The sequence below is a fragment of the Alosa alosa genome, chromosome 11 (genome assembly GCF_017589495.1).
Source record: "Alosa alosa isolate M-15738 ecotype Scorff River chromosome 11, AALO_Geno_1.1, whole genome shotgun sequence".
Taxonomy (NCBI): domain Eukaryota; kingdom Metazoa; phylum Chordata; class Actinopteri; order Clupeiformes; family Clupeidae; genus Alosa; species Alosa alosa.
In genome coordinates this window covers 34,329,142-34,340,251 of record NC_063199.1, presented here as the reverse complement: position 1 = coordinate 34,340,251, position 11,110 = coordinate 34,329,142, and the positions used below count along the sequence as shown (strand labels likewise).

Here is an 11,110-nt window from a genome sequence, read left to right as displayed (position 1 = left end):
CTAGTATAGGTAGTTAGTTAGTACCATGACGGGCATGTTGGCTGGCCACAGATACCACACAGACTGATATTAAACTCTAATCAGGTTGTCTGTTTCTGCAAAAGTGTTCTTCCTAGTTGCATATAACTGCGGTAAGCTTGTCGTACATATATCTGTGAGTGAGATACAGTTATAAGCACTGTGAACGCAATGGGCTTGTTGTACTGCAACAGTCTTTATTGATGCAGTGGCAGCCAGCACTTATTCTGCATGCAGTGGCATAATGAAACTAGCGCTAAGCATGCTATGAGAGCTCAACACTGAGAAACTACAAAGTCACTTATTTTCAAAGCGTCAAGGTAATTATCCAGTGCCAATTACAATGTGGTGTCGAGCTGTCATTCATTCTGTAGGAGTGATTGGTTGTATGAAATGAAGCATTGAGCTGTGGCAGATCATCGCAAGACAGATAAGACATTCAGTGAGCAGCTCTGCCAGCGGTTTAGAGGCCCATGATCATCTGCACCAGACAGTTAAGAGGCAATAAATGGAATCAGAGACTGATATGCATCAGAAGCAAAATGGTTGAAAAATAAACCAGACATCTTCAATAGGTAACATACTGTTCGCTGGCACTATATTGTGTTATGTGGCTGTAAATCGAAATATCCTAAATTTTCCTCTCGTTTGGTTGTAATCAGTTTTCCATGAATTGTGGATAGTAAAGTCCTGTTAGTGCTTCTCATCTGCTGTCTGGTGACTGTAGTGATGATATTTCTGTTGATTGTCTGCCCTTGAAGTCTGTCTTGTGTTCTTTACAAAGAACAGAGAGGAGAGAGGGAGAGAATTTAATGGTATGTTATTTTAGATCACAGATATTAAAAAGTATGTGTCAGTGTGTGACAAGCTTAGAGAGAGAGAGAGAGAGAGAGAGAGAGAGAGAGAGAGAGAGAGAGAAAGAGAGAAAGAGAGAGAGAAAGAGAGAGACAGATACGCAGAAAAAAACACATAAAGGTGTAACGATCACAGAGTGTGTGTGTGTGTGTGTATATGTGTGTGTGTGTGTGTGTGTGTGTGTGTGTGTGTGAGAGGTATGTGGGTAAGACTAGTATGACGGTATACATAGTCTGGGGTCCTACATAGTGACACTGCATTGCGTGGCCTTGCATTGCCAGTTGCGCTCCTCTTCACCCTGAAGGCCCTATTTGTGCTCTGCGTGGGAATGACCAAGGTTGCTGTGGGGGGGGGGGCTGGAGTGCACAGTGGAGGGGGGTAAGGGGGGGGGGAGTGGAGTGCACAGTGGAGGGGGCACTATTTAGAGTGGCGAGCAACCTTATCCTTTCCCTCTCCCGTCAGTACAGAGCAAACCTTTGAAAGAGAGGCATGCTAAATGTTAGCTTTAGCGGCTTTCGACCAGTTAGCGACTACTCTGCATATTGATCCTAGTGAGCCTGATGAGAGAGGGGCAGTGGTTGCAAGCTACCCTGGGTACACGGGGCAGGTAGGAGGGGGCCCTGAGCGCTAATCCCCCGAGACACCCGCAGGTAATGTGACAAGCAGACAGCTGCGGCCCTGGCGCCATGCGTGCCAGTATGCTGTCACCGCAGTACTGCTCTGCCCAGGTGGCACCGGAGGGGAGGGGGGGGTGAATTTGCGCACTGCGGAGATATGTGCACCCTGCCAAGAGCCCTGCAAGGTTCTCTCTACAGGGAAACAAGGTCAGGGCTTATAAATATAGAGCCCCGAGGCATCCCAGAGAAATGTACTGCACTGCGGCCGGAGTCCAGGAGTCAGTGGCGGTGAAACAGCGGCCTGCCAAGCGTGCTGTCAATCACACAGCACAGCGGTTGAAACCCCAAGCGTGCTGTCAATCACAGAATCCTGGGTCTGCTGAAGAGGAGCCCATGCCAGCTCAATCCCCAGCGTCAGGAATGAGTGGGAATGTGTCACTGTTGCAACATACATGAGAGGAACCACACTGATACTTTGTAGAGGACATCCAAAATTCACCCAGACACACATTAGGATTTTGAGCTTCTATGCACAAGCCAACAGAGAGAGACAGCTAGGAGAGGAGGGGCAGAGGTCCCACAGATCCAAAGAGGAGAGAAACAATCAGGTGGATTTACCTCTGACCACTCAGGACTTATTACCACTCAGGACTTATTTCTTTCCAAAGGCCACCTGAAAACAGCAGAAAGACATTGAGAACTGAGGGAACAAAACAGTATTCCCTTTCAAAGGTCAAGGTGCATCATGAGACACCTTCCTCCTTTTCCTTGGTATCAATAACAGATGTACTATCATCCATATGGGTTAACTGATCACCCATATGGGTTAACTGATCATCCATATGGGTTAACTGATCATTTATGGGTTAACTGATTATTTCATAGACATGTTCTTTGTTTTATGTTAACAGCAAGTCATGAAAAATTCAAAAGGGGTTTGAGTCAGCAACTGAATTGAATTGAATTGGCCCTGCATTGTGTAATTTGCCCACTACAATGGGAATGTGCTAGTGTGTGTGTGTGTGTGTGTGTGTGTGTGTGTGTGTGTGATCTCTTACTCGGCCTGGGGTGGAGCTCTTGTTTTCCCACAGACTACGTGGTTTGGTGACGTCAGCTCGTTTGGGATCCTGCTGAGTGAACAGAATTCCCACCGTGAATTTTCACTGCTGGCTCACAGACAAAGTATCCAGCACTTCTCTCCTCCCCTCTCCTCCCCTCTCCTCTCCTCTCCTCTCCCGCTACAATCCTCTCCTCTCCTCTACCCCTTAACCACTCTCCTCTCCTCTCCTCTACAATCTCCTCCTCTCCTCTCCACCCCTCTCCTCTCCTCTACAATCTCCTCCTCTCCTCTCCTCTCCTCTACAATCTCCTCCTCTCCTCTCCTCTCCACCCCTCTCCTCTCCTCTCAACACCCTCTCCTCTCCTCTCCTCTTCCTCACCTCTCCTCTCCTCTACAATCTCCTCCTCTCCTCTCCTCTCCTCTCCTCTTCCTCTCCTCTCCTCTCCTCTCTCTCCTCTCCTCTCCTCTACAATCTCCTCCTCTCCTCTCCTCTCCTCCCTCTACACTCCTCCTCTCCTCTCCTCTACAATCTCCTCCTCTCCTCTCCTCTTCACACCTCTCCTCTCCTCTACAATCTCCTCCTCTCCTCTCCTCTACAATCTCCTCCTCTCCTCTCCTCTTCACACCTCTCCACCTCCTCCTCCTCTCCTCTCCTGTACAATCCTCTCCTCTCCTCTCCACCCCTCTCAGGAATGCCACTGGTCCATGAGGCCCTGGCTCTCTGGTCAGGCCTTAATCACTGTTCCTACACTACAGTCGTACCTGTTTATGTGCATGCAGAGGAAAGCAGACAGGTCCAGCAGAGAAGACAACTGACAAAAGGAGATATACAGGAGATATATAATGGTAATAGAACAGTTTCAACACTGTTCAAATACAAGTTGGATTTAGAGCACAGATACAAATAGAATAGAATAGAATAGAATAGACAGAGACAGTGCTGTGCAAAGCATACTTTTGAGAATATATAGATGACAGATTGTACACATGCAGATGGCACATCTGCCCATATAGATGTTCAGATTAAAGTGAATGCCAGAGTGGAGAAGAAGAGGTAATGCCTGCATTCTACTCGTCTCCCCATGGCTTTCCTCTGATATCAGCTCAAAGAACTTTGTGTTCTTTTAACCACAAGAGGGACGTCTCAAATAGTTAATGACCTGGCAACAATAAAGGATTATTCTTAAATAGTGGTTTTGAGGCCACACTTGTGAAGTTATAAGAATTACCGGTAGTCCATATAACAAAGATTTCCTTAATTTAATATCTTTTCTTTTTTTAAAAAAAAATCAAATCAAAAAACCATCTTGTATATTGTATACATGTCTGACCGTGATCAGAGAGTCTTGTGATGAAAGCTTAAAATAAATATGGAGATGTGATGAAATATAGCGAGAGAGAGAGAGAGAGAGAGAGAGAGAGAGTTGGAAGACCGCCACTTGGCTCTTGGTAAATAAGCGCTTTGACACTACTGACCTTCCAGTGATCCCAAGAACTTCCCATTCCCATAAGGTGTAAACCTGTCCTTTTGTCCTTTTATAATAATGCTAAACATTTGCTTTGACCTTATTATTACCTGCTGTTTTCTGCAAAATGTCATCAATATTCATCAGATATCATCTTTAGAGATATTTACATTCCTGGCCACTAGGTGGCAATAGATATCTACAGATAGAGTGCGACTCAGTCAGTGAACTGCTTGGTTGATTTGTGTTCATGTGGGTGGGATGTGCTGGGTGCTATACACTGGCTTGACTACAAATTCCAGCTTATGTAAAGAGGTCCACTGAACAATCAGTTCAAAGCTTACAGAATTAGTTAAGAGTGACCAGAATGTTCTGGTGGGTGTCCAATAGGGGTCAGTACAGGGTTATCTGGTTTGGGCTGGAAAACTACTGTATGTCAATGGATGTGTTACCATCAGCAGTCACTGAGTGTGTTTTAAAAATAAATCAAAAGTGTATCTTACAGTCCATTTGCTCTTATGTGAGTACATGTTAACAGTGACACCAGGCACAGATAGTGAAGTGGGCAGCTTCCCAAACTGAATACAGACAGAGAGCCTTCACAGTTGCATTCAGGATGGAAGTGTTTATATGAGGGAGGAAACAAGTGCGAGTTTTGCCTGCATGACGCTGTGGGATGTGCCACATGACGCTGTGGGATGTGCCGCATGACGCTGTGGGATGTGCCGCATGACGCTGTGGGATGTGCCGCATGACGCTGTGGGATGTGCCACATGACGCTGTGGGATGTGCCTGCATGACGCTGTGGGATGTGCCACATGACGCTGTGGGATGTGCCACATGGCGCTGTGGGATGTGCCACATGACGCTGTGGGATGTGCCACATGACGGTGTGGGATGTGCCGCATGACGGTGTGGGATGTGCCGCATGACGGTGTGGGATGTGCCTGCATGACGCTGTGGGATGTGCCACATGACGGTGTGGGATGTGCCGCATGACGCTGTGGGATGTGCCTGCATGACGCTGTGGGATGTGCCACATGACGCTGTGGGATGGCCTGCATGACGCTGTGGGATGTGCCTGCATGACGCTGTGGGATGTGCCGCATGGCTTACAGCAGGTTTTGCTGGCGCTGCCTTCTCAGGCTCTGGGGCTTTGGTCTTCCAGCTGTTGAGCTGACCTGTCACACCTGTCTTCATCCCAGATGTTTCCTGCACAAAGACCACAAGAATTCCTCTCCAATTAGTTGTGTCCAAATGTACAGCACGTACCTTCTCTCCTCTCCCCTCTTTTTTTTTACCCCTTTCTCCAATTCTATTCAGCATCTCCAAAATGCCCCCCACTCTTTCCCCTCCCCGCTGCACTCTGGTCACCTTGCTCACTGCGTTCTGCTGGACTGGCAGGGGGCTTGTTGGGGAGCTCTGCGCATTGCTCTTCTCCCACATGCTCTTGATATTCCGCACGCCTGCCTCTCCTGGAGCGTCCACCAGGGGGGACTTTGGAGACCGCGGCTCTTTGCTGCCCTGCAGAGACATCATTAGAGGGAGACCAGCAGAGCAGTTGAATCCAGAGAGAAGGGCTCGAATACAGTAATATGGAGGATAGCTGTCCGGCCACTGGCCAGAGGGGACAGAGCTCTCACCACTGGTCAGTTGTGGAACTTGCGACTGACCTGAGCTGCGGACGTGAACTGCTCCATTCTGTTGCCTATCTTGGTCACAATGGGTGAGACATTATGAGTTGGCCTCACAGAACTGCTGTGAGACAGAAAAAACAGATATTTTCAGGTGACTAACATTGAGTGTTTCACAGGCCAGAGGAAAACTTCTTCATATACTTTGAAAAACAATTTTAATATTAAATGAATTAATTTAAAAAAAAAAAATATATATATATATATATATATATATATATATATATATATATATATATATATATATATATATATATATATATATACACAATTATCATTATCTCTTTAAAGGAGAATTCCGGTGTGATTTTGACCTAAAGTGTGTTGAAACATGATACCGAGTGTTAACGTATGTATGCAAAAATTATCTTCTATCTATCTGGCGCCGATCGAAAAACTGTTTGTAGCATCGGCTAACTAGTGCCAGATTTCTGAGTGCAGGGGACAAGCCGAGATGAGCTATGAGACATACGTTCACACTCGGTATCATGTTTCAACACACTTTAGGTCAAAATCACACCGGAATTCTCTTTTAAACACTGGGCATCACATTCATTATATGAACTCCATACATGCAAAACATCTGATAAAAATCAGAAGTTACCTCTTCTGTGCAGACTTGTTCAAAAATTCAGCTTTCACCCCAATCTAGCAACGCAAAGGAACAGAGGCACACGTCACGTTATGCACTACTGTGGTACCGTTACGTACGTTATGTACTACTGTGCTACTGTTACGCACGTTTTGCACTACTGTGCTACTGTTACGCACGTTACGTATGTTACACACTACTGTGGTACTGTTACACATTACACACATTATGCACTACTGTGGTACTGTTACGCACATTACACACATTATGCACTACTGTGGTAAATCACCGTTAAATGCGTTCACGCGACTACTGTGCTACTGTTAACGTGCGTTACGCATGCGTTATCAATTACTGTGCTACTGTTACATGCGTTATGCACTTACAGACCGCGTTAATGCTACTGTTATGCACTACTACAGTACTGTTACGCCGCGTTACTGTGGTACTGGTGTACGGTATGCATATTACGCCCGCTGTTCACGTTACGTACGTTATCCACTACTGTGGTACCGTTACGTACGTTATGCACTACTGTTACGTACATTACGTACGTTATCCACTACTGTGGTACCGTTACGTACGTTATGCACTACTGTGGTACCGTTACGTACGTTATGCACTACTGTGCTTCTGTTACGCACATTACGTACGTTATGCACTACTGTGCTACTGTTACGCACGTTACGTACGTTATGCACTACTGTGCTACTGTTACGTACGTTATGCACTACTGTGCTACTGTTACGTATGTTATGCACTACTGTGCTACTGTTACGTACGTTATGCACTACTGTGCTACTGTTACGCACGTTACGTACGTTATGCACTACTGTGCTACTGTTACGCACGTTACGTACGTTATGCACTACTGTGCTACTGTTACGCACATTACACACGTTACGTACGTTATGCAGTAGTACTGTGCTACTGTTACGCACGTAGGGATGTAACGGTATGAAAATTTAACTTCACGTTATACTGACCAAAATCGTCACGCTTTTCGGTATTATCACGGTATTTCTAAAAGTGTGTTCAATATATTTAGAAAGCACTGATAGGTCTACACAAGCTGAAATAGTTTCAAAAAGTGTCCCGTTCACTTTTTTCTTGGTCATGTTTAATTGACTATGTGCTTATAGCTTACTATTACCCTACCATAACTTGGAGTTTGCTATTTCTGTTATTTGGATTCAATGAATGAGACCAAAGTAAGCGTTCAAAATAAAACTTTAGGCAACTGTATTCTCCTGATAACGTAAGTGGAATAGATTTAATGCGGATGCAAACATAAAAAGACGCAGAGTGGCTACATGATACAGTGCACATTTTGTGGTGAAAATGGTATGCCTTTTAAAATCAGGTGTAGCCTAATCCGAATTGTAGTTAAAACCATCAATTAGACAACAGAATCAGTAGGGTACTAGTTTTGTTTCATTGTGCCAAACCTACTGTATGTCAAAACAGGTTCCGGATTAAGCTGGGAAGGATTAAACACCGGGTTTCCACACCCGTAGCTAATCAACAGCGATAATCATGATATTTGAAGCAGCGGTAATTGTTATCGTCAACATTTTTTTCGCGGTTTACCATTATACCCGTAATCGTTACTTCCCTATCACGCCCGCGTTAAATGCGTTGCCCGCGTGCGTTAGGCTACTGTGCTACTGTTACCCGCGTTAAATGCGTTGGGCACTGCTGTGCTACTGTTATGCATTGCGTTCGATACGTTCAGGCACTACTGTGCTACTGTTACGCGCTTACGTTACGTACGTTATGCTACTGTGCACTACTGTTATACGCTTTACTGTTATTCGCCGTTATGCGTTACTGCGCTACTGTGCTACTGTTAATGCATTACCCCGTAATGGGTTATCCACTACTGTGCTACTGTTACGCACATTACACACGTTACATACGTTATGCACTACTGTGCTACTGTTACGCACATTACACACGTTACATATGTTATCCACTACTGTTGATGGCTTCTATTCGCACATTACCGGGCGTTCGATGCACGTTATGCTACTGTTCGCGCATTACACCGCGTTAGATCGCGTTATGCGCTACTTTAACTACTGTTACTGGATTTCGTTACATTTATGCTGCTACTTTGCTGCTGTTACGCGCATTCCATGCGTTATGCACTGCCCTGCTTTCTGCCAGATGCTTTCACTCCTTAGTGCTGTGACACTGGTGGCACATGTTCACCAACCTTTGAGGCAGGGCCCTTGGTGCCAACACACTTGAAGGGCATCTTTGCCTCCGCTTCTGGTGCCTCCCCTTTCTGCCGTTTCTCTGCCGCCTCTGCTCTCCTCTTCTCAATCTCCTCCTTCAGCCTCCTCTTCTCCTCCTGGGAGCCACACACATCACACAAGAGTGCCACTAGTTCAGATGACTGATCAACTTGCATGGCACTAAAAGCTTGTCATTTCGGAACAAACAAGTGTTAAGTGCCATCAGAACAAGGAGAGTGTGTACAGTCATTAATTGAGGGGAAAGACATCCTTGCCTAACCGGGCACGTAACTGAAGCGCTCCGTTCACAGAGTGTAAAAATAGTTTTAGAAGACTGGTCTAATTTGTTTAGACATACCGCCACTATCTGCATAGTGTAGCTTCTTCCCGTGATTATAGTGGAAGGTTGTTTTGCAGCAGGCTTCACGGCTGAATGCTTCAGTTACATGACCGGTGTAGCCTTCCTGTAAGAGCTAATAAGGTTTGGAAATAGAGTAGAACAGCTTGGACAAGATCAACACCAGAAGTCTACGCCCATTAACATGTCATGACTAAAAAAGCCCCAAATGGAGCATGACCAGATTCTTTTCACAAAGTATGAGAGAGAGCCCATCTATCTGCTGGGTTGTGGGCACCCCAGTAGTGGTCACTTGCCTCCTCTTTGGCCTTCTTGTCAGCCAGCTCCTGCTTCCTCTGTCTCTCCTCCTCCTCCTGCATCCTCTTCCTCTCCTCCCTCTTCCTCTTCAGCTCCTCCAGCTCATACTCCCGCCCGGTGTGCCAGCATGATCTCTGGAACTCCTGGCTCTCCTGCTCATGGCTTCTTCTTCCAGCTCAGTAGCTTTAAACAGCCTCAGCTCCTCCTTGAGTAAGCTGCCTCTTTGGTCCCCTACCACGACTGAGCATTATACAATACACTTATGTACAATATGCCTATGAAGATGTACACACCATCATGCATGCATGAAATTATATTAGGTTTGTACATTACTTTGTCTGACCTTGGCATTTTCTCTGGTTTCTTCAGCTTTGTGGGGTCAGGAAGACCTCCATTTTGTTGTTTGAGGTTCTGATTCACACACTCACACACACACACACACGGTTGGAGAAAGAAAATGAGAATGAGAGAGTGAGAGAGAGCGAATGCTTTTATATGCCTCACTATCTAAAATAAGGCTCCATAATTTGATAGTGTTGTGCTCTCACCTGCAGGAAGGCTGGCTTTCGCTTTTCCTCAACAGTCTTGGAGGCAGAATGCAAAAAATGTGTTCCAACACAGAGTACAAGCATAGATATGAAATGCTACATAAAGGCTAAGGCATCTTCAGTGTAACATCATCACATTGTCACTACAAGCATTGACAAATAGCATGACAGAATTGACTGATCACACACCAAATAGCATGACAGAATTGACTGATCACACACCAGCAAGCTTAAGTGACTATACAGTACCTCCTCTTTCTTAAGTTGAGATGTCTTTTCCTCCACCTCCCTCTTCCATTTGGGTTTCTCCTCGGCCTCCTTCTTCGGGACCACTGCTTTCTCTTCTACTTTCTTGAGTGGCACTTCTTTCTCCTCCACTTTCTTCGGAGGGAACTGTTTCTCCTCGACCTCTTTCTTAGCTTTCTGCTTCTCTTCAGCCTCTTGTTTCCATTTGGGCACTGGGGCTTCAGTCTTCACACGTTTCTTCTCTGGCTCTTTCTTCCATTTGGGCACTTTGTCCTCCACCTTTTCTGCTTTCTTCTCTGGCTCTTTCTTGACCAGTTGAGGTTTCTCCTCTGGCTCTTTCGTGACCAGTTGAGGTTTCTCCTCTGGCTCTTTCTTGACCAGTTGAGGTTTCTCCTCCAATTTTTCCGACTTTTTCTCTGGCTCCTTTTGGGTTGTTTTGGGTTTTTCCTCAACCTCTGCCTTGGGCTTTTCTTGTACGTCTACGCTCACTGGAGTCGATGGTGTTTCCACTACAATCTCCACAGCAGGCTTGATTTCCTCCTTGTTCACCTCGGCTGGTTCTTCAGGCGTTGCTGTGTCCTCCACCACAGCTTCTACTGCTGGCGCCACAGATTCTTCTTCTGTCTTTGAGGAGTCATCGTGGACTTCTGTTTTGTCTAACGTTGCGCTTCCTACCTCTTTGTCAGCCTTTTCCTCATTTTCCTTTCCTGAAGTCTACAAACAGAGAAATGCATTTCCATTTGTCCCCATCCCCATACAGTACATGCCCTGATGCCCAGACCATTCCAACGCCACATGAACACTAAACATTTGCTGTTCTCCTTAGAGGAAAGGAGACACAAGTACGCTCATTCTGTAACCATTTGTCATGCTTGTACTGCACAGCTGCAATGCCTGCAAGGTGGCTGAGTGTGCTATTAGCACTAGCATGCTTTTGAGGTGGCTGAGTGTGCTGTTAGCACTAGCATGCTTTTGAGGTGGCTGAGTGTGCTGTTAGCACTAGCATGCTTTTGAGGTGGCTGAGTGTGCTGTTAGCACTAGCATGCTTTTGAGGTGGCTGAGTGTGCTGTTAGCACTAGCATGCTTTTGAGGTGGCTGAGTGTGCTGTTAGCACTAGCA

At 45.9% G+C, this 11,110-nt stretch overlaps 1 protein-coding gene across 1 annotated transcript in view; it reads right to left on the bottom strand.

The window, feature by feature from the left end:
* Positions 1 to 74: 74 nt before the first annotated feature.
* The window catches only part of cald1b (caldesmon 1b), a 47,205-nt gene continuing 36,169 nt past the window's right edge, over positions 75 to 11,110 (bottom strand). Inside the window, exons 6-17 of the mRNA XM_048256177.1 lie at positions 9,995 to 10,705; positions 9,746 to 9,781; positions 9,466 to 9,620; positions 9,197 to 9,362; positions 8,521 to 8,658; positions 6,315 to 6,358; positions 5,690 to 5,774; positions 5,391 to 5,540; positions 5,133 to 5,228; positions 2,549 to 2,620; positions 2,109 to 2,163; positions 75 to 792 (exon numbers count right to left, since the gene is read on the bottom strand). Coding sequence (XP_048112134.1) covers positions 2,143 to 2,163; positions 2,549 to 2,620; positions 5,133 to 5,228; positions 5,391 to 5,540; positions 5,690 to 5,774; positions 6,315 to 6,358; positions 8,521 to 8,658; positions 9,197 to 9,362; positions 9,466 to 9,620; positions 9,746 to 9,781; positions 9,995 to 10,705 — 1,674 coding nt within the window. The 3' untranslated portion in view covers positions 75 to 792; positions 2,109 to 2,142. The remainder of the gene's footprint in view (positions 793 to 2,108; positions 2,164 to 2,548; positions 2,621 to 5,132; positions 5,229 to 5,390; positions 5,541 to 5,689; positions 5,775 to 6,314; positions 6,359 to 8,520; positions 8,659 to 9,196; positions 9,363 to 9,465; positions 9,621 to 9,745; positions 9,782 to 9,994; positions 10,706 to 11,110) is intronic.